We start from the raw sequence: 23,478 nt of genomic DNA, 5'->3' as shown, positions 1-23,478 counted from the left end.
GCATTCTTCAGCCAATAACTGGCTTGATATGGCTTTTCCTTTTCTATCTTAGGAAAAATGATGATCTAGATCAAGAAAGACCACACATATCCATAACCTCTTTAGTGTCTTTCCTGCATTTGGAAAAAAAAAAATACTCTAGTGCTTCTCTTTGTTGTTTTTAAGGAATCTTGTCTTTGGTTTAGCATTATGACTCTCTGATGATCCATATTCAACTTTAGACAGATTTAGGTTGATAGTTTCCTATAAATCAAAGAAGATTCTCCAAACTGCTGCTGGTTTGCTGACTTCCAATACCACTGCATGCACCCAAGGGTGTTCATAAAATGTTAATTAATGTTTATATGCTGGGTTGAACTGTTGTGAATTCTCACTGGTTATGCTTGAAGTTTACAATTATGAGGTGCAGACCATCAACCTATCAACAAAAAAAGACCAAAATTTAATTTATTGCTATGCAATAAGCGGTAGAGCTTTAGGAATTTAAAGATATGTTTGTATTAGATGTGAAAGATTACACATGATAGAAATGAATGCAATGGAAAAATGCTGGAGGCATTTTCTAAGAGCTTTTCCTCTATTTTCTTTTTAAGAAGTTCTTATTTGGATTCGCTATACTACCTTCCTGTGAAAACTACATGATTTTTATTTTATTTTATTTTATTTTATTTATTTTTTTGGTGGAACTGGGGATTGAACTCAGGTCCTTGCACTTGCCAGGGAACTGCTTGTTCTACTGAGCTATCTCCCTGGCCCCTTAAATTTTTGTATCAAATTTTTTATTTGTTTTTGTTTTTAGGTGCTGGGATTGAACTCAGGACCTTACACTTGCCAGGCAAGCACTTATGCTACTAGGCTATTTCCCTGGCCCCACTAAATGGCTTTTAAATGTTTAATTTTTTGTTAGTAGACTAATAATTATGAGACTTTGAAGACCCTACTGTTCTTAGCAAATGCTCTTTATCACTCTCCCAGGGACAGTCACCATAGCTTCAGGGTTTGGAAGTAGTTGTAGAGTATTTGGAGAGATGTAAGTGACCTAAGACTAGTGTGTCTTTATTCATATAAGAAGCACATATAAACCAGTATTCTACCTCAGAACCCCTTGGTTGAAAGTTAATTTGTATATAACAATTTTCAGTCCCTAATCTTTTTGAGAGCTCTTGGTATCACTTTATTAGAATGTAATACTTAGGCAAGACTTGTAACTCTAGCCATAATTTGAAGAATTAATTGGATAAACATAGATAATATTTTCAACATTTTTCATTGAGAGAATAGTTTACATTTAATGAAAAAATACAGTTACCTTGTACTATGTTTATATCAAGTAAGTCAGGAAAACTCTCCCAGGTGCCTTAATAATAGCAATGATTCTGGTCCCGAAAATGGTCCAACCAATGGTCCCATCTCATCCCTTCTAGATTGTGACATGTGGTACAAATGCTATGTACTCTATGAAGTATGCACCTTTACCTAAACAGCTGAGTGTGTTTCAGGCCCCTGAGGCAAATTTTCCATCCAGCCTTCCAAAACATCTGCACCAGAGCCCAGGAAAACCAGAGAGCCAGGCACAAGCGAAGCAGCACAAAGGGCGTGGAGAGTTAATCCATTCTGACTGCAGAGCTAATTTTAGCTACAAAAGAGAACATAATAATATTGAAACCAAAATTAATGGATTTTCTCAATGTAAAACCATTATAATAGTCGCTGTCTCTCATTTGTTGAGTGGAATAAATACATTTGGGTTACTTACCATAACATCTCATTTTACATTATTAGTTCCTTTGTATACCACACACATTTTCCAAAGACGCTGCTGTGTCAAATCGGATCATTAGCAGCTGTGAAAATTAAAACTAAGAGATATTATATGAAGAAAAGGGACCCACTTAACTTAGTTGCTCCAAATCCTTTACCAAATATACACTATTATGTTTTAATAACAATAAGAAAATTTAACTTTAAAAAACTGATTGATGAAAAAAAAAAAACTTTATGTTGGGCCGGGGAGATGGCTCAGTGGAATAAGTGCTTCCCTGGCAAGCACAGGGGCCTGAGTTCAATCCCTGGTTCCCCCCCCCCCAAAAAAAAAAAAAAAAAAAACCTGATTGATGAATTTAACCCTTTCCCATTTTTATTTTGGCCTAGGCAGAGCTGTAAACAGTTATCTAACAGCTACTTCCTTCTCTTTCAATGGCTGTCCTCTTGATATAAGGGATTTTGATCTCAGTGGATGACCTCCAAATGATACAGAGGGAAAAAAGTGAAACTCCCAACCTGAAAGGTACCTGGGAGGAGTTCATGTTCTCTAAAACTGAAGAATGAATTTTAGGAACAAACAAAGGTTATGAGCAGAATATATTTATTGGGAGAAAGAAAGCTCCTGTCTGAGACAGGGACAGGAGGGGGACCCAAGCAGGTTTTCCCCACGAAGTTGTCTCTTCCCGGGACTTTTATAGAGTAAAACCATGCTGTGAGGAGGATCTAAGTTGGGGAACATGGGAACTCGCTTAGGTGAGCATGAGGTGGTACAAAACTATGGTCAATGAATGAGATTATAAGCCCTTTCTCAGGTAAAATTGATTAAATCCAGTACCAAATGAGCAAGTGGGTATGAATATGGGACAGAGTCTCTTCCTGTTGGAGACTGGGTTAGTGACTCATCTGGGCTCTTTCAAGGTGATTGATAGTATTTAGAATATCAATCCTTGATGCCCATCCCTAGGGAAGTATGTGGCTGCATTTGTTTACCCACTCACTCCAGGCCCCCCTCCTGTCCCTCTCTCAGACAGTTTTCTTTCTCTCAATAAATATATTCTGCTCGTAAGCTCCATTTGTTCCTAAAATTCATTCTTCGGTTTTAGAGCAAACTCATCCCGAGTACTTTTTAGGTCGGGAGATCATTTTTCCCTATACCATTTGGAGGTTTTCCACCCCGACAGCATTTTTTTCTCCCTGTGTCAATTGCATGAATCAAGAGCCCCCATAGATGTGTTTGGTGGAAGAACACACATTCTTCTTGCTTTTCCATGGCTACGTGCAAACCAAATGGGTCAGGGCTAAGGAGATCATTTGTAACCTGTAGATCACCCTGCAATTGCCAAGTGATAATCTTATTAGCCTTGCAGATTCATAATATTCAGATATGATCAAAGGAGTGGATATGAGGAGATTTTTAAATGGATTTCAGCATTGTAATGTAGATCTTCAAATGTGCTGTGTCTCTCTAAATTCATTGTTTTATTTAATTCATCAAACCCTGTGTACCAGGGACAGAAGAATAATGAATCTGTATTCACATGCAAAAAGAAATGCTTTAATGTTGTTTCGCTAAAAGTATATTATCTTTAATAAGTCTCAAAAATTTGCCAGACTCATTAATATCAACTTGAATGCCATTGTCCTTGCAAAACTAGATTCAGAGTATTAATCATTTACAATGCAAATAGGCAATTAGATAAGTTATAGGAGCAGCAGCTTAAAGCTTAGCACTTTCTGACTAATGGCTGTCACTGCAAAAGTAAGACGAGGACACAAATGAACAGGGTGAGTACAGCTGAAGTTCTGAATTCTAAAACTTACATGCTCTACCTGTTACACAGCAGCACATTCCCTTACAGCACTAGTAATTCTCAAACTTTCTGATAGATCGGAATTCCAGGACAGGTGTCTTCAAGCACAGATGCCAGGCTTTCTTCTATTAGTTTTGTTTCAGTTGGTCTGGGGTGAGACCCAAGAATTCCCATTTTTAAAACAAACTCCCAGCTGTTTAAGGCTGTTTCTGATCCTTCTGGACGTATGCAAATATACCTCTGCGTTGGGCTTATCATCCTTTTTATGAGGAATGTAAAGTTCAAAATATGCAAAAACATTTCTCCCCACGTATGAGGGCTCTTTTATCCCTTTATCAGGTTTTTCAGGGCTTCCTATTTTTAACTCCTTTACCTGTTTAAAATTCTCCTCACCCATCGTTTTCATATTTATTGTTTGACCCTTAAGGGACCTGCTGACAGAGTATTGCTTTGTATTCTGGATTCATGCAAACCAACAAACTCCCTTCCACTTTCTACGAGTTACAGACTAGTATATATCCGTGCAGGCTCTGAGGACACCTCTTTCTATAAACGCCATCTATTCTGTTTTCCTCCTGTACTCATCAGGTATTTGATTTTACTGTATTTATTTTTTGGTTGAATTTTTTTTCTTTTAGGGGAGGTTTATTTTTTGGTTTTGGTGCCGAGGACCGAACTCAGGGCTTCCAGCTTCCTAGGCAGACATTCTACCGCTGAGCCAAATCCCCAGCCCCCTCATCAGGTGTTTAAATTCATCAGCCTCCCAACTTGAGCTAAGCTAAACTAATAGAGGACATCGATTTGATAGCAAGAAATAGCTAGCTCTACCAAGGAAATGCTCTACCTTTATTTTCCAGAAATTTCAATGTGAAAAATTTAATTAGATGCTGAGTAGAAAGGGACTAGATTCTAAACCTCTGACAAAAGTGAAAGCCAAGATATATTGTTGGATTGAACCTGAGACCATGCAGATTTCCCAGTACAATTGGGGAGAAGAAATACCCAAACATAATAAATTACATCATTCTTACCCATTGATGTGCTTGACACAAACACTATGCATTTTTGCTGCCACCATAATGGAGACATAGTAGCAATGGATCTGTAATTGGTTAACAATGTTCATTTATAGCTTCTTTAAATTTAAAAACATAGGGGCTGGGGAGATGGCTCAGTAGAATAAGTGCTTGCCTGGCAAGCGCAAGGGCCTGAGTTCGATCCCCAGTTCCGTCAAAAAAAAAAAAACATAAAGGCTGAATCCCAGATAAATGAAAATTAGTAGAATTTTAAACTGAAGCCTAGGGGCCGGGGAGATGGCTCAGGGGAATAAGCATTTCCCTGGCAAGCTCAAGGGCCTGAGTTCAATCCCCGGTTCCACCCCCGTCCTCCCCCCGAAAAAAACTCCATAAAATTAAAAAAGAAAATGTTAAAACATAAAAGTAAAAAATAAACTTAACCCTACTCTAGAATGTTAAATTTCACTAGTCACTTGAATGTACCAAAAATAATAAATTAAAAGAAAATGATTACAGTGGTACTTTTTAAAAACACAACCAACATAAATATCTGGATTTACTTGAAAAGTAAATGTGCAGTTGCTTTCTTATTAAACAAATTCTATTTGCAAATATATTCAGAATAATATATCTCCAAAAATAAGCTATTTTTCTGCATGTTAAAATTATTCTGTTTATAAAGATGTAACTTTTTAAAAAGAATTTAAGATTAAAATTATTATACAAGGCAACAATAAAAAACAGTGCAGCTACCCATATCTCGGGCTTTGTTCATCCAGTTAATCCACAATAGCGCCATAGGGGAGGTGCCATATGACCCTAATGGGAGCTGACAGGTTTCCCAAGTAGTGAACGACTACAGGAACCCAGGAGTGTGGCCTCACTATTGTCACTCTTACTCATTTCTCAAGCTTCTTTTGCAGCACATGTTTGTATCTGAAATCTGATCAAGACAGTACATTTGCTGTAGCATTTACAATTGTGGACATTTTTAGAAAGTCTGAGAAAAGGCAAATCAGAAGCAATTTTTATAGCAAAGAATTTTCAGGTCAGTTGTCTGCATATGCACAGAAAGATGCCCAACAAACCGTTCTGAGGGTTACTTCTTAGAAACCTCCATAATGAAGACATAGCAGCAACGGATCTGTAATTGGTTAACAATGTTCATTTATAGCTTCTTTAAATTTAAAAACATAAGCTAGATAAATACTATAGAATGAGTCTTTCTTATAAAAATATTATGAACTAGTAGAGGACTAATCAATGTGTATGTAAACAGTATAATAAAGTACTCAAGATATTAAAATTTATAATTATTTATACTGCAGTACAAGTAACATTTAATCATGTATTTTTTTACATATTGACTACAGATGTAATGATAGCTACTGCCAACTAGATCCTTAGTTAATTTATATATTTTCTTTTAAAAGTCTTAAAATATTAAAAAATAATCTTGCTGTATAATTATGCAAATTTTTGTCTTGAAAATCTTTAATTTTCACTTCCTGGTTTATGGATTTTTAAAATATTGAAAATCAGCTTGGTTAAAGAAGTCATTGTCTCCAGAAACCTTGGTGTAGTTGAACTGACAGTTACTGTTGTGACCTCTGAATTTGACCATTGAAAAGGTCATCCAAGCAAACAGTCAGCTACTTGGTTATAAAAATGATTGTTGGCACATCCTATATATAGAAATTGAATGATGGTACGGGATGCAATGATAAAAGGGATTGAAGCTATGTATCATCCATTATTATGGGTAACCAATAAATAATTTAATTCTCTTGAAAAAATAAGTAAAAAGGGGGGCCGGGGAGATGGCTCAGTGGAATAAGCATTTCCCTGGCAAGCGCAAGGACCTGAGTTCAATCCCCAGTTCCACAAAAAAAAATAAGTAAAAAGTACTCAAAATCATATTGTAGAATTATGCAACTTTTCTGTTGACAAAATGTATTGAACTTTTGGCCTTTTTCCTCTAAGAAATACATGGAAACACTTAATCAGCAAGACACGTCGAACTTAATTTGTAGGTGACAAAGTATTTATAATGCACAAAATTTAATGAAGAAAATAAATACTAAAAATGTGAGTCCAACTTGCTCTTTAGCCTCAATTTTGTGAGTTTTTATTATTTGTATTGTTATTTATTAATAGATGATAGCATCCGTAGAAGTCCATAATTTGTTGTTTGCCCCTCATAATTACTTGCTCTCCAAATTTCTCTATAAGAAGGGGAAAAATGTTTACCTTCTCAAGTTTCCTCTGTTATACTTCAGAATCACTTTAAATCTTGCCGTTCATCTTTAGAGTTCCACCCGCAATAATCAAACTATAGCCAAATGTCAGTTCAGGAACCTTCTCAGTGAAATCAGTTTGTGAACTGACGTGTTTAGCAAAATGTTATTTCCATTTGCAAACTTCCCACTGGGTAGCAAAACCCAGCCTCAGCCTGCCCAGTCTGCCCCATGGCTGTGGCGTTCTCTAGCCGAGATTGCCGCTGCCGAGGGACCTGCGCACGCTTGCTGTGAGGCTTTTTTGTGTGCTTTTTAGCCATAGAGAACCGTACGGTGTTATTCACTGCAGCATGGCTCCAAAGAAAGTACAGAGCAAGCATGGTAAGAAGACTTTGAAGAAAATGACCTTTGCATTGAAGAAAGAATTTATAGAAAACCATGGTATTTGTGTGACTGATCCAAGCTGAGAGTACGAGATCTTGAATAGTTTAAGGAATAAAGATGCCATCAGAGGGCTCTCTGCTCCTGTGCGCCCACCAACAGCCATTTTTCCTGTGCAGCCAGCAGCAGCCCAGTGAGACCAGAGGGAGAGACCACACTGTAGAAGTCACTGCCCTACTCAGCCCCAACACTGAGAATCTCCCCCTCACAGCTTCCATCCCAGGCCCCCTTGAAGGGGAGGTGCCTCTGGAGCCCTGGCTTGCTGCTATTGCACACCATCAAGAAAATCCACTGTATCCCCCCAAAAAAGATGCCATGAAAGCTGTGGCAAAAGGAGAAAAGATGTTCACCAAGCAGAGGACACGGTGCTGGAAGAGGTGTAAACACCTTAGTAGTGTGGTTAAATGAGAAACAGCCAGCAGATGACAGTGTTAGCGAAGCTATGATCTGTGAAGACCTAGGGAATTACACTACGATTTGCTCCAAGAAAATTCCTCTAGCAAGTGTAAGAAGTGACGAATTTAAAGTCAGAAGAAGGTGGTTTGACAAATTCCACAAAAGAAGTGGCACCCACAGTAGGATAAGTCATTGTGCGGCTTCCAGTTCTGACAAAGCCATGGCACAAGCCTCCGAGAAAGAGTTCATGAAAGCTGATTCATCTGCCTTCCTCAACAAATGTTCAACTGTGATGAAACAAGGCTCTTTTAGAAGATACCAAACAGAACCTATATCACACAGGAGGAAGAGGCACTGCAGGGCAACAGGCCTATGAAGGACAGATGACACTTCCACTGTGTGTGAACACAAACTCCTATCTGAAGATTGAGCCACTGCTAGTGTACCACTTCTAGACCATCAGCATTCAAGGGACAGAATGTGAACCAGCCAGATGCAGTGCAGTGAAATGCAAAAGCTTGGTCACAAGCCAATTAATAGAATGGTTGCATGAGTTGTTCTTACCCAAGGTTAAGAAATATCTGTCTCACAACCAACTGCCTGAAAGGTGCCTTCTTCTGGTGGACAATCCTATGGTACATTCTCCAGCTTTGATGAATGGATGATATGGATACTGAGTATGACTTCATGAAGGTCAAGTACCCCCATGTGACACCTTTTCTGTAGCCCATGGGCCAACAAATGACCTGTACAAGAAGCTATCCACAAAAGCACTCTTCACTGCTTTAATGTAACTGAAGAGATGTCCTCAACTCAGAAAGTGTTCTGGAAGACGCATTCAATGTCCACCACTGCATCAACTTCACTGACAAATCCTGGGAAGGTGTCACAAACCAGACCTTAAACTCATCCGGGATGAAACTGTGACAGTGATGTGTCACTGAATGTGACATTGAAGGGGCTCATAGAGTAGTAGAGGAGATTGTGTCCACAGACAAAGTATGGGTCTGGATATTGATGGTACAGACATGGAAGAGCATGTTGAGGACTATAAAGAGGAGCTATCAGTGGAAGAACTTGCTGAACTTGGAAGTGAGCAGCAGAAGGCTCTTAGGGAATCTAAGGGGGAGAACGCTTCCTCCAAACAATTTTGGAACGTCCTCCCCACCCACTTTCCTCTCTTCTAAGAAAGAAGTTATCTCAGGCAAGATTAGTGCTCTCTCTCCTCATACTGTACTGTACTTTGCTTCCTATTTTTATAGTTTAAGAAAATGTATATGGTTTGCCACAGATTGACCTTATTTACCTTGAAGCTTAGGAAACAATTTGATTCAGTTCAAAATAAATTCTGATTACAACCAATGTCATGAAACAAATGAAGTATGAACTAAGGCACCACTGTAGGTTTATGAGGAAAGTAATGCTTAAGAAAAAAGAACAAAAAATAACTTTGCAGCTATACAAGTAAAAATGTATTGCTCTACTTAAAACATTAAATTAAATTAAGCTATAATAAAAGGGACAGCGTAATAGTCTAGTTTTGACTTACTTTACAGTTAGGAATGAGGAAATATTTTGTCCCTGAAATTATTAACAGTACTGCAGGCATTCACTGAATGGTTGCAGGTCTGTACTGGATTTTGTCTTAGAAGTTAACTCAAATATCTGTGAAGACAGTTTCCTTGGGGCAACTTGTTTCAAAATAAAATTTAAGATAAATTTATTGGGGCCGGCCAAATAGCTCAGGCACAGGAGCTGGGGGTTTGATCCCTAGGCCTGCCATGCCAGCCCTACCCCCCAGGGCACACTGAGACAGCAGTTAAGATTCCATGCGGTGGCATATGCCTGTAGTCTCAGTTTGGAGGTTGTAAGAGGCAGATCACAGTGAGTCTGATCTAGTAGTAAGACCCTGAATACCCCCTAGACCCTTCGCTAAAATACAAAATTTAAAAAAAAAAAAAAAAAAAACAGCTTAACATTTTAAATAAAACTTATTATATATCTTTAATCTTTAAAAGGTTGTTTATTGGAACAGACCAGCATATATCACTTCTGAGAAATTGTTTTACCTTTTCATTCACAATCTTAATGACACAATTATTTTCTTACCAGAAAAAACGGCAAATCTTGTGATTAACACTCAGTTTTCTGTCACTGTGATAAAATCCTTGAGATAAGCAAGTCATAAAGAGAAAATTAAAGACCAGGGAGATAGCTCAGTAGAATAAGTGCTTGCTTGGCAAGCGCAAGGTCCTGAGTTCAATCCCCAGTACCAATAAATAAATAAATAAATTAATTAATTAATTAATTAAAAAATTTAAAAAGAGGAAAAATTATTTGGGTTCATGCTTCCAGAGGTTTGGGAGGGCCTATCTCTTGGGGCCTCTGGAGCTGCAGAACATCATGGTATAGACCCTGTGGTTTAAAAAAACTCACAGATGCCAGGAAGCAAGACACAAGAAGAGGCAGTAGGGGCAATGCACCCCTTCTAGGCCTGTCCAGTGACCTGACTTCTTTGTGCTAACTTCTACCTTCCAAAGATGGTGAGTTGAGGTAATAAGGGCTCTCCTTAGTTTTTAAAGCCAGCTTTATGTGAAGGCTTTCTCCTTCTTCTCCAAGGAAGTATCTCCTGTGTTTTCAGTGGTAGGGAGGAGTAGGTAACAGATGCCTTCAGGGACCAGAAGCTGGGGAAATGAGAAGATGTTATAGATAAATAATGAGAACTGACAAAGAGTGAGCTAAAGCATCCCTGATTAGTGATCATTACCGTCCAGCTTCCTTTGACTTCTTAAGGTCTTTGTGATCTTACAAGTCTTGTTATCTGTTCTTCTCAACATTTTTTTTCTGATCATAAAACAATACCCGGTAGAGCTGTGACAACACAGCAGGCTTGTCTGTGAGTGCAAGGCCAATGGGCACCATCAGGAGCTCGGAGAGTTGAGAAGGACGTAGTACACGTGGCAAGCAAGGAGAACACAGGAGAAAATCTTTAAGGGTAAGCAAAGAGCTGAAAGATCACACGCATGTCAGACAGGAAAGACTTGTCACACATGGGACCAGGTACCCTCCTGAGCATCCTTGGGAAATGCTGCTTCATATATCACATGTTCAAAAACTGTCAAACAAGGATGACCTAGAGAGAACATTTTGTATTAAAACAACTAAAGTTTACTTTACTTCAAATGAAAGGATTGGGTCAAAGTGACTTTGACCCTCCTCTTCTCTGGAGGGCTTCATATGAAATAAAATCAACTGGGCAGACTCTACCTGAGCAGTCTTTAAACACACACACACACACACACACACACACACACACACACACAAATAGGTGACTAGTCTTAGAATAAAACAGGTTTTTAAGAAGTATATGGCCGACCATCAGATAAGTACCTATAAAAATGTGCAAAAGGTGGACAAGAAAATAATCCTAGCATCCAGAGATAGTCATTGTTAAAATTATTGTGTATTGCAGTGTTTTTACCTGTATGAAAATTGAAATGTCATAGAAAGATTTGTATATTTACTTTTATGTTATAAAACTTATATAAACTTTGAAATCCTGTTTCTTTGGCTGTATCATAAAGAACATCATCCACACTCCTATAAGGAGCAGGTTTGTCTTAGCGTACAACTTCCAATATTTTTTGTACAACAATTTTAAAAATGGCTTGCAGATGTGATTTAGTTGTTTTGTAGTTATTACTGAAGTTTCAGGTTTCATACAGTGGCTAGGTATTTGAATTCTCTTTTTGAACTATGAATTTTCCTTTGTATAAGTTCCTGTAACATGTTTTTCATTTTAAATTAAGAGTTTCTTCATCTATTGAATTAATTATACTTTTCCTAGTCTACTTTTCAATTTTTGTAAAACTTAATCATGTCCAATATTTATTTTACTTTAGAGAATCTATTTTATTTCCAGAAAAGAAAATCAAAGGCAAATATACGAAGGTAAAAATAAATGCATATTAAATGCAAATATACAGAACTTGATGAAATGTACAAATACATTCTATTACACATTAACAAGTAAAATGAAACATTGTGACCTACTTAGTTCAATTACAGTCACAAATGTGTTGTCCAGGGAGATAGCTCAGAGGCACAAGCACCTGCTTGATAAGTGTGAGCTCCTGAGTTCTATTCTTGTTACCAAATAAATAACAAATAAACAGAGTCACAAATTCTTGACATTTTAACAAAAGTACTGCACCATTGCTAGCAACAGAAATTACCCCCTAAAAATTGAGATGGTGTATCATTTCCACATGTGCACAAATCCAGTATCATTTATTATTATTATATTTTTATATAAAATACAAATGTATTATGTTCATAACTTTCATACAATTAACAACATAGAGAGCAGTATATATTGTCATGCATGTCATGTATATATACATCAAAAAAATCTCATTTAATTAAAAACAAAATGAAGGATCAAGAACAGTGATCTGAAACCTACTCATAGGATTTTAGGATTTAGCAAATAACGAGAAGTATGAAATTTCAGACCACAGCAGTGTTTAAAACAAGAGAATGATAAATGCAAGAGCACATATTTTCACATAAAAAACAGTAAAAGCTACATAACCAAAATCCAAACCTAAACATTAATACAAAATAAGAAAAAAATTCAAAAATCAAGAAGCATATTGGAGGCCAAATGAAGATCTATCAATTAAATACTTATTTTAAAGAAATATCTACAACATAACACACTAAGTGATATTTACTAATAAGAATTCTTAGTTTTCTTATATACTTCTCTAGAATTAGAACAGAATTTATCATTTAACAATGGGAATGTGATTTAAATGACTTTTTCTTTAAAATAATTACAGAATTTGAGAATAATGTATACATGTTTATTTTACAGACTTATTCCAAAACTAAGATGCATAGTATAGAATATCTTTTCTTTTTTTTTTTAGTACATGATTCTCTAATTTCCCCACATTCAAATTGATAGACTTTGGCAGCATCTACACTGAATTCTAATCATGCAGAAAATTTATTTCTAAGTCAATAAGTAATAAAGCCAGGACAAAGCATTATTTATGATTCATGAAAACAATTGTGTTCCTGAGGCACAAATCATAACTATTGAAATTAAGAGCTAGACAAAACTTTGAAGATAAACCAATCAATTGATAGATGAGGTCTTGTACAGTATACTGTTAGATGTGCTTCTTAATCTAGTCTGCCAGTTTATTTCTTTTAATTGGTGAATTGAGTCAATTTACATTGATGGTTATAATTGAGATGTACTGATTTATATTTGACATGTTATTTGCCTGCTGTTGTATACCCCTTTTTCTCCTGTGCAGGTTTGTTGTATTTGGTTGGTTCTTTCCATTCTCATTCATGGAGTTATAGTCATTTTGATCCCTGTCTAGAATATCTTTTAGTAGTCTGTGTATGGTTGGCTTTGTCATCACTAAATTCTTTAGTTGTTCTTTGTAATGGAAGTATTTCACTTCTCCATTAAATTTGAAAGGGAGTTTCGCAGGGTATATCAGTCTAGGTTGGAATTTGTTCTTTTGCAAGACTTGTAGTACTTTGCTCCATGCTCTTCTTGACTTGATGGTTTTTGAAGAGAAATCTGCCATTATTCTGATGGGTTTTCCTTTAAAAGTGAGCTTTTTTTTCTTTTCTCTAGCAGCTTTTAATATACTGTTCCAAATTGTATAAATCTTTTGCTTTTTTAAATATACTGTTCCTGCGCTGAATTTCTTGAATCTTGATTATTATATGTCTGGGTATGGTTTTAATTGGGTTCATATTTGCTTCTGTTACATGAATGTCAGATTGCTGCCTCATATTTAGGAAGTTTTCTGCTATTACTTCTGCCCATGATCTTTTTATATCATTTGTATTGACTCCTTCTTTCTTACTGATGCCTATTAGTCTCACGTTGTTCATCTTTGCATCATCTTGCAGATGTTAGATTATTTTTTCTTGCATCCTAGTTTTTGAGAGCTCTTTTCTTACCTTTTCATTAGCTGCAATGGTGTCTTCAAGGTCTGAATGTCTATTTTCACTTTCATTCAAATGGTTTTGCCAGCTTGTGATCGAGGTTTTAATTTCCTATATACTTCTTTGAATCTGCTTCATGCTTCTATTTCTTTCCTGTATTGCTCATTCAAGGATTCCATCATTTTTCTATTCTGCTCTATTTTTTTAATCAGTGTCTTCTTTAGAAGCACTTAGTAATTCTTTCATTATAGTTATTTCTTTTTATTTCAGAAATTATTTCTGATCTGATTTCCTCTATACAATTCTGCAGTTGTTTCCTTACTTCCAACTCTATTGTTTCAGAGATTTCAGGTGGGTGATTTCCAATTTCTTCTATGCTATTGTCTCCTGCATTTATTCTTGGTAGACTCGGGGCCTGAGAATGCATTTTGCTCCTTCTCTTTGTCATTTTGTATAGCACTGTCTTCTGATCTTTAGTGTGGAGCTTTGGAAGTTATTACCTTAGCACCAGGTCTGGATCTACCAAGTTCAAACTCATTCAGGTGGGTGTAGCTTGGGTCTGGCTGCTGTGCTCCACTTCTTCCTGCTGCAGCCCTTAGAGATGAACCCACTGTTCCACTCTGGCAAGATGTTGTGCTCCTGGATCAGCTGGGTGGGTCTTGCCTCTAGCCTCTCTGCAAGGAGTTCTACCACAGGGTTCCACACTGGACCTGTACACTGGGTACTGGCTGGAATGAGAATTCGGAGGACCTGAGGTACCACTGTCACACGCCAGTCCTGGGGACTGGCTGGAATCTCCAGTATAATTTAAACTGGCAGATACAATGAAAATTGCATTGGTATTTTTGTTCCAGTGAAGTTGAAGAGTGGAGAATGTGCACTAGCTTATGTGATACAATACAAGTACACTCATATAAAGTATGGTTGTTGATGATGAAAATGGCAAACCCCAGTGCTAATTACATAATTCGAGTCTGGTGGGTTTTTTTTTTTTATTTTAAGGTTTTTATCTCTTAGGGCCAGAGTTATAGCTCAGCAGCATAAATGCCTGCATCAAAACACTTGAATGAGTGTTTTGGTTCTAAAATGGTTAAGTAAAGCACTGAATATCATGAAGCTCTAACAAAGAAAGGGAAACTTGATCAGCAGTGTTGAAAGTTAAAATTCTGAGCATAGTCAGTTATCAAATCATATATTTGAAAAGTTGTTAAGAGTTCCTCTCATTACAAAGCCCGGTTGCAGGCTCTTAGAAGTAAAGGGCTATGCATTAGCACAGGTGGTATCTTCAGTTGGAATTGGTCTGTTTTTACTGAGTATCTAGTTTGTGTATCTATTCAGTCTCCCCACCTTGTCCCCAGCAGATATATTCCTGGACCCCAGTGATGTCTAGAGCTCTCCCTCTGTGAACTATGCATACCTCCCTATGCCTGATGTGTAAATTAGGCACAGTAAGAGATTAACAACAGTGCTCTGAAAGTGTCTAATGGTATTCTATGGGTACAACCATGTAAGACTTATGACTTGTTCATTTCTGGAATTTCCCATTTAATATGTTCAGATCTCAGTTGACCAAGAGTAACTAAAACCTCAAAAAGCAAAGTGTGGGTTATAGGGAAAGACCATATAAATCTATCTAAATGTTGCAGTTACATTCTTTGCAATGAATTTATGTTTCCACTGGCACTCATAGAGAATATCTAATTCTATTTTTTGCTGCTATACTGAAGGGTCAGGGTCTATATCCATGGGTAAAATTTCTGCATGGATTTTGTATCTATGATTGGCAGGCCAAATGAGATCCAGAGTTAGACACACAGCATGATGGGCAGAGATACAAAATCAAACAGAAAGTCAGAGGATAATGGCCAGTTGTGCCTACCATTCTCTTTTTCCTCTGCTTTCAGGCAAAAACGGCTCTCGCGGCTGTCACTCATCCTTATTACGAGGACTGTCTCAGCCCCACTAGGAGTGACACAGCAGGATATTGCTGTCTGAATTGCTAAGCTCCTTCAGCCAAAGGCTATAATTAAAATATTCTGATTTCAAGATGGTAATTCTTTGGCTCAGTGCTGTGGTGCAGCGGATCAGAATACAGAACAGAACCTTGGTACTATGCCCTGCCAAGTGGAGCATCTTTTTATTTTGCCATTTAATTATTTTTGCCACTTATATCATGTACAGCCATGAACATGTATATTAATGTGTGGTATTTTTATATGCACAGGCAGTATATAATTTTAGTGTGATTTTTTTATATTCACTTATATGAAAGAAATGTAACATTTTTTTGCATATCCCAAGTACTCTTTAGATGTAATACTTCTGAGGTCAAGATAATATCATAAGATATAGATTTAGTCAGGGCTGAGGAGATAGCTCAGTAGAATAAGCACTTGTCTGGCAAGCTTAAGGTCCTGGGTTCAATCCTTAGTACCAAAAAAAAAAAAAGAAGTAGTCAAATGAGATGAAATTAATACTCACAGAGTTTTTAGTCTAACATAGGGTTACTATTTCTATATGCTTTCTTTTATTCAACTTACAAAAATTGGCCATGTAGGTGTGTTCTTCCAATGTGTGATTAAGGACACTGACTTACAGATGATATATAGTTTCCCTGAAAGTCAAACAGTTGGGCCAAGAGGGACAAGTGAAGCTGCAGTTTTCCTGAGTCCTGAGTCTGTGCTTTCTAAGATTCAAGTTGCTCAAAGTGACGATTGACTCCCTTGAGCTGTGTTGACACTGGGAAACCTGTATGCCTGGGGGTAGGGGTGGGGAGGGGCTTTGGACCTTCACCCTGCTCCCATCTATTTCTACATCCAAAGTTTGTGTTTTCAGGAGGGAATTGAGTCTCTTTCAATCCAAAGCACCAGGTCTAGTTGCTCACCAAGTTATTGTATTTCTCTGAACTTTTATCTGGTTTACAAATTTGTCTCAATGTCAGTATGGCTGTCCTTCTTAACCTAGGGAACTACATCGAGAAGGCTGTCTAGAGCTGGCATGGCGGCACTGTAGGAAGCTGAGGAACAGGAGGCAAGTGTGAGCCCAACCTGAGACTTAGCAAGAGTCGAGAGAGAGAGAGAGAGAGAGAGAGAGAGAGAGAGAGAGAGAGACAGAGACACAGAGAGAGACAGAGACAGAGAGACAGAGAGAGACAGAGAGACAGAGAGAGAGACAGAGAGACAGGGACAGAGAGACAGAGACAGAGAGACAGAGAGACAAAGAGAGGCAGAGACAGAGACAGACAGAGAGAGGAAAGTGAGCAGGCAGGTAGGCTGGGGGTGTCACTCAGTAGCTTAGTACAATAGCCAGGGTTCAATATTTGTACCCACTCCCTTCCCATAGAAAGGCCCAAAGTATTCAGGTACAAACTCAGATGCCTGCAGCTTTCAAAACAGTGTGTGATCACTTCTCAGTCTCTTGGCTGAGCTCAAGTGCAGGATCAAAGAAATATGTGAGTTAGGATGGGTGTGAGGGGGTGAAGAGGAGTAGTGTGTATTGTAAGTGTGAGCCTGCAAGCCCCACACAGAGATATTCAGACCCACTTACCAGCGTACATGTAAGGAAGCAAGCATTTACTATGATTAATTCAACCTGAGCCTGCAAGTTTAAAGCACTTACTGAAAGTGAAATGTTGATACATATTTGAATGCCTGAAAAGTCAGTGTAAGATTAGCATATGACCAGACTGCAGTGAAATACAATTCTGTTTATCTAATTAGTCCTTCTGTGAACAACACTAATTATTTTCAAAGAGAGAAAAAGCGCATTCCCTGATAGTCATCTTCAGCAATACTCCTTTCCATGTGGACAAGGTGTGGGGCCACTTGGAAACACTAACCCAAGGTCAAGGGTGTTTGTCCTTTTTGTGTAAATGACAAAGTTACATCACCTGGGAAACCTCAATGCCCTCTGAGAATTTCTACACAATGAAATTACATGCTTGGGAAGTCTAGCAATTCAAATTTGGTATTAGGGATTATAAAGGTCTTTAACTTTATGGGGATTGCTTTTTAGAAAAATGTAAGAGAAACTATTAACCTTCCGCAGGATATATAAGTGGGGCTTTCAGAAGTTTGCTTTTAGGTGTTGAGGCCATAGGACTGTGGGTTGGCTACCTCTGCACATGTCTTTTCCCTTCTTTTTGTGCCTTTCTGGGTTTGAGACCTGGGAGGAAAAGGATCCTTGTTGAGAGCACAGGCTTGGGGGAAGTGTGGAGTCAAAAGTGACCTGCACAGTGGTGCCCCCTCTCTCTCAGTCCCGTTCTCTGGTTCCTGGGATGTCTTGGGGGTCTGGTGTGGGCCCAACACAGCATTCAGCACTTGCTTCCAGTGCAAATGGTGCACACTCTGGTTTCACCTACTGCGCCTTTCTTATGGTCTCTGCTTTTCTGCCTGTTCAGCAGCTGCACTTGAATGGGTTGGATTATGAGCTAATGCAGGCCTATGAGCTGTTGCTAGGATGAAAATCCTAGGCTTTGTTTAGGGAACGTTTGGTGTCCAGCCTTCTCCTGGACACATAAGAGCCTTTGTTTTGAAAGCAGTTTTCTCCTCATTTAGAAGTACGGTAATTTTTTCCAACTCACTGGAAGGACCTAGTGCTGACTGCATTGGCCCAGTCTGTTTGAGAAACACCCTGCGAGGCTAGTGAAACTTCTCTCAATGTGCCCATGTGTTCTTACAGGAAGCGACCGGGATCGGATGACTGCCAATCATGAGAGCTACCTCCTCATGGCGAGCACCCAGAATGACATGGAAGACTGGGTGAGGTCCATCCGCCGAGTCATATGGGGACCTTTTGGAGGAGGTAAACACATTTTAAATCACAGAAGAGCTAGAAGGTAGAACAGACCTAGTCTTTTCTTCCTTTCAGTGACTTTACTATCTTCCATATTCAGTGGTTGAATGTGGAAATGAATGCTAAGCTATTCAACACTATAGGTGGCTGAGGAACTCCCGGAGGTATATAGTATGCATACCAAAAATGTGAATCAGTTAGAAATATCTGTATACACACAGCGAAAGATGCCTGGCTGGTAAGTTTGGAGGGGCTCCAAGTTCTCAGTTACTCAGTGTCATTGAAAGGAAATACCCAAACTTTTGATGAGAATTCAGTCATTATTGGTGTCTGAAAAACAAATACTTTAGCTCAGGTAAGTGTATGTAAGATTGGTATTAAGTGTTTTTTTTTTTTTTCTTTTTAAAAGAGTTAATACAGTGTTGAAAATGCATGATGTGAAGAATATACCAAAAGTGACACGCGTAAAATTGATAGGCGGGAGAAAAAAAGATGTGATCCTGATTTTAAGACATATAAGAGAGAACGACATAAACAAAACAAATACTGAAAGACAAATTCAACAAATGGAACCCCAAAATAATGATCCCAAAACGTTTATCCACAACCAGTGTACATGATAAAAAAATTTTAAAAATACAACAAATGGTTAAATTATTACAAATATATTACAGTAAAAGACTTATTGTCATTACTCCCTCTCAGAATCCTCCTCCTGGTGTGGAACGCACTGGTCCCATCATTGTAGCCATTTTCTGAAGCAGTTCTGGAGGTCCTCTTTGCTGGGTGGTTTTAGTTCTGCTGTCATGGCTGCCACAAAGCCCTGAATCTATTCCTAACATTTTTCTTCCATGGCCAGTTTGGTTTGGGGAAGAGGCAGAAGTTGCTGTGTAGGGTCTGGAAGTGGTTGAGGACACACTTCAATTTTTTTTCAGCGGAAATTGCTATAAATATTTTTAGCAGTTCAGGGTGATCAAAGCATGGAGTGAGCCAGAGATATAGGTCAGTGGCAATAAGCACCTGCCTGGCAAATGTAAGGCAATCCCCAGTACCACCAAAAAAAAAAAAAGACATTGAATATTTAAACTACAAGATTTTTTATGGTAAAAGATCTGGGGTGTTTTTTTAACGTATTTGGTACAATACTACAGAGTCTACAGGGTCTTACTATACAGATTAAACTCATAGTGATCCTCCTGTCTTCAGCCTCCCAAGAGCTGGGATTATAGGTATGTGCCACCACATCCAGACTCTGGCCAGCTCAGCCCACTCTGGGGCTAGGCTAGCATGGCATGTGGCACCAGGGATCGAACCACGGTCCCTGCACTTGCCTAAGCAGGACCTTTAGTCTGCTGAGCTATATTGCCAGCCCCTCAACATATGTTTTAATCACCCCTTTTATACTTCTAAGAGTCTAAAGTCTAATTATTTCATGTTTATGTAGTGAAAATAAATTATATTAAATCAAATTCACATTTAATAAACCACTTATACTCCCAATATTTATTTTACATTTCCTTCTGTGTATGATCATTGCTCTAAATTCACATGGTGAATTTGTTTTCCAGAGGCTTCTTAGGCTGACTGATATATATATATAACCAGGGATTGAACTCAGGCCCTTGTGCTTGTCAGGCAAGCACTTATTCTACTGAGCTATCCCCCAGCCCCCCATTTTATATTTTTTAAGTAATTTTGAAAACTTAGTTTTAAAAGTTGTATGGTTGGATTCAGTTAAAATAGTCAATACTGGACTAGGAAGGTCATTTAGTGGGAGAGTGTAAGCTTAGTATATGAGAGATCCTGGGTTCAGCTCTTAGCACCAAGATGGGGTGCTAAGAGCTAAAGTGGTCAAGATTCACTGAATACTACAAGATTCCCTAGACATGATACATGTCTAGAAACTACCTTCTTTTGAGCAATAGCTTCTATGAGGCAAGAGGTGAGTTCCTTAAGCAGGTGACCACTCTCCACCTACAGCTTACCTGGTGACAATCTGGCTTTCAGTTAGCATACCCATCTAAGTATTAATGGCACCAGCTTTAGCTCTCCCTTGGTGTTACAGTTCATATGATAGTTTATACGGCCATCCTTTCCATAGGCCCAAAGGTCAAGGAAGGAGGTAGAATGTTAGTAAACCACACAGACTGAGACCCCAGCCTCCTTGTGCCTTAGTACATAGAAGGCTCCCTTCTTCCTGCCTTCTAATGCACATACCCAATAGGAAGGAGTTTGCTGGCATTTCCTGGGCCAAAGATGCAGAGAACTGTGGATGTGTCTCTCAAAGTTCCTGGTGTTTCTAGTCTCTTTTTGCTCTCTGTCTTTAGATTCCTAGGGTTCAGGAAGATCCTTTTTTTTGCCATCTCAGCCTACCCTTAGGGGATGGGCTGGAGCAGCACGTGGTTCTAGGGATCAAAACACCGTCCTTGTGTTCTTGCCTAAGCTTGCCTAGGCAGATGCTTTAGACCACGAGTTATCTCACTGGCCACCAAGGAAGAGCTTTAATATCTACCTAGGCAGATATTTTGGTGAAAGAATTATTTTCATCAAGTGCACTATTTTCTTACTTTCCTCCTCTTCCATCTGCTCTTTCCTCCAGAAAAATATGTAAGATCTGGTGAGTTTCTTCTGAATCAAGGAAGACTCACCAACCCAGAATTCTCATAAGTGATCCCAGTGAGACTGGGCAAAAACTAATTATAAGCCTTCAATCCATGAACATGGAGGAATTCCATTAGTAATTCATTAGTCTGCATGCTTTATCCTATAGAGGGTGTTCCCAGAATGTTACATAAGTTCATCATTCAAGTACATTCTAAAACAGAAATAGTGCTGCAAGCAATAAATCTTCTGCTAGCCTCTTTGTTTAATTGGAAAGTGCTACGAGAATGCAAGGCAAGATTTTAAAGTACTCCCTTAATTTGCGAAAAACACTTTTGTGATGCCTCTGTGTATCAGAATTTTCTGAAGTTAATGCAGAATACATAGCCAAACTGAATATTGACTGCAGTAGATTATGACTGTCATCCAAAGTCTTTGATATCAAGCACTCATATAAATATTAATTAATTCTCTTCTCACTGATAGGATTTTAAGGAAATAGTATAAATTAAAATTTCAAGCAATAAATTTATATAGCTGATAGACTTTATCTTATATATTAAATTTCTACTTCAGGTTTCACTGAAAATAAGCTTTCCATTTCTTCTGAATATTTTTTTAAGATCTCTATTTTATTCTGTCTCAGATTTTGTGACTAGCTCATTAAATCCTAAAGTAGAAAACAAGTGTCACTGACAAAGGTTCTACAATCTGAGGTGCAGAATCTCGGGATAAATCCTGAGGGGATTCCACTGACCTTATGAGATCCAAAAGCTACAACTCTTGTTGCATAGGTCCTGCTTTACCTTGGTCTTAACCATCCAGCAGAAAAGTATAAAAATGAAATATAAGAAGTAAAGCCATGCTGTTATGTTGAGCTGTGGGGGACTCAGGTCAACAATTTCTGACATTGCCAGTCAAGTGGAAGACCCAATACTATTATGGGCTACTGGACTCTTTTAGAATATTCTGCTGAGTTTACACACCTATAATATTCAAATAACGGAACTTAACAAAAAAAGGGTATACAGACGATTGTATCTGTGTATTCAAAGTGGTTTGGATAGATATATAGTTACATTCTCTTCATGAATAGAATGATTCTTGTACAGCAATTAACCACTAGGAAGAATGTATGCAGTGTGTTAATTATTGAAACTATTCTACTGACTTGATTTGCAACTGTCTCATTGCTATTTGTTTATCAATAAAATTATGGGGAAAAAAAGAAAACAAGTGTTCTACTGTAACAAAACCAGGAAGAAAAACCATGCTTCCTCCTCCTTCATAGCAAAATCATGTGACCTTTTTCTTAACCAAGCTGGTAAAAAGTTCACAATTATAAGTCTATCCTTGTTAACAGTATGAAAAACAAGTGTTTGAAAGTTTGATACTAGAATTAATGTAGGCTTTTTGAGTCTTTCAGAAATATCTGAATTGACATAAAAATTACAAAAAAAAAAAGGAAACAGCCCAAATGTCTTTCCATGAATGAGTACATAAACAGGATGGATAAAAAGAATATGGTGTAATCCTGTGCAACATAACAATGTTTGGGACAACAACAGGCCACATGTACAATGCTGGACCCATAAGATTATGTCACCTAGTGACATCACAGTCATCTTAGGTTAAGTACACTCCATGATGGCTGCCTGCAAACACACTTCTCCAAATGTCTCCATTGTCAAGTGATACATCGTTGTAGATCTGCGGGTAGATTCCTACTTACTATGGAAAGGAAGAAGCTCTATGTGCTACAGCACGAAGGAGTCTAGAAAACATCATTCTAAGTGAAAAAGGCCAGTCACAAAACAACCACATATTACATGATTCCCTTCATATGAAAGTATAGAACAGTGACATCCATCCATAAAATAGAAAATAGAGTAGTGTTGCTTAGGGGTAGAGTAGCAGGCTCCAGTGGTGTGGAGTAATAGATGCATGAGGATTTTGTTTGTTTGTTTATTTTTAAGATGAAAATGTCCTAGAATTGATTCTGGTGGTGATTGTATATATCTGTAAATACACTGAAAACCATTGAGGTTTGTATTTTAAATAAGTGAGTTCTATGTCTTTCATAGGAGAACACATTTCCTTTTCTGTCTTGGTTGCAAAGCCCAGACCTTATTAATCCTAAATAAAGATGTCTTGGTTTCTGTCTACTGCGCCAAAACTCACAGTTGTAGTTGTTGATTAGGCAGACTTGGTAATGACTTTTGGAAGAGAAAGTGCTATTGTCACCCTGATTCAAAAGCTGTACTATCTGGATTCAATTTAAACACATCTGTTACAGAACTGGCAATTATTCCACTATGGACGTTTCATAATTTGTGTTCTTAAAAATTAAATTCTTGGGCCACGGAAATGGCTCAGTAGAATAAATGCTTGCCTGCAAGTGCAAGGGCCTGACTTCAATCCCCAGTACCACCAAAAAAA

At 38.0% G+C, this 23,478-nt stretch overlaps 1 protein-coding gene across 4 annotated transcripts in view; it reads left to right on the top strand.

The window, feature by feature from the left end:
- The window catches only part of Arhgap24 (Rho GTPase activating protein 24), a 464,868-nt gene that overhangs the window by 376,909 nt on the left and 64,481 nt on the right, over nucleotides 1–23,478 (top strand). For all 4 annotated transcript variants that reach the window (XM_004629174.2, XM_004629176.2, XM_023712963.1 and 1 more), the window contains one exon: nucleotides 18,325–18,447. In XM_004629174.2, coding sequence (XP_004629231.1) covers nucleotides 18,325–18,447 — 123 coding nt within the window. The remainder of the gene's footprint in view (nucleotides 1–18,324; nucleotides 18,448–23,478) is intronic.

Source organism: Octodon degus, unplaced genomic scaffold, assembly GCF_000260255.1.
Source record: "Octodon degus isolate 3935 unplaced genomic scaffold, OctDeg1.0 scaffold00028, whole genome shotgun sequence".
Classification (NCBI taxonomy): domain Eukaryota; kingdom Metazoa; phylum Chordata; class Mammalia; order Rodentia; family Octodontidae; genus Octodon; species Octodon degus.
This window is presented reverse-complemented; position numbering and strand designations above follow the sequence as displayed.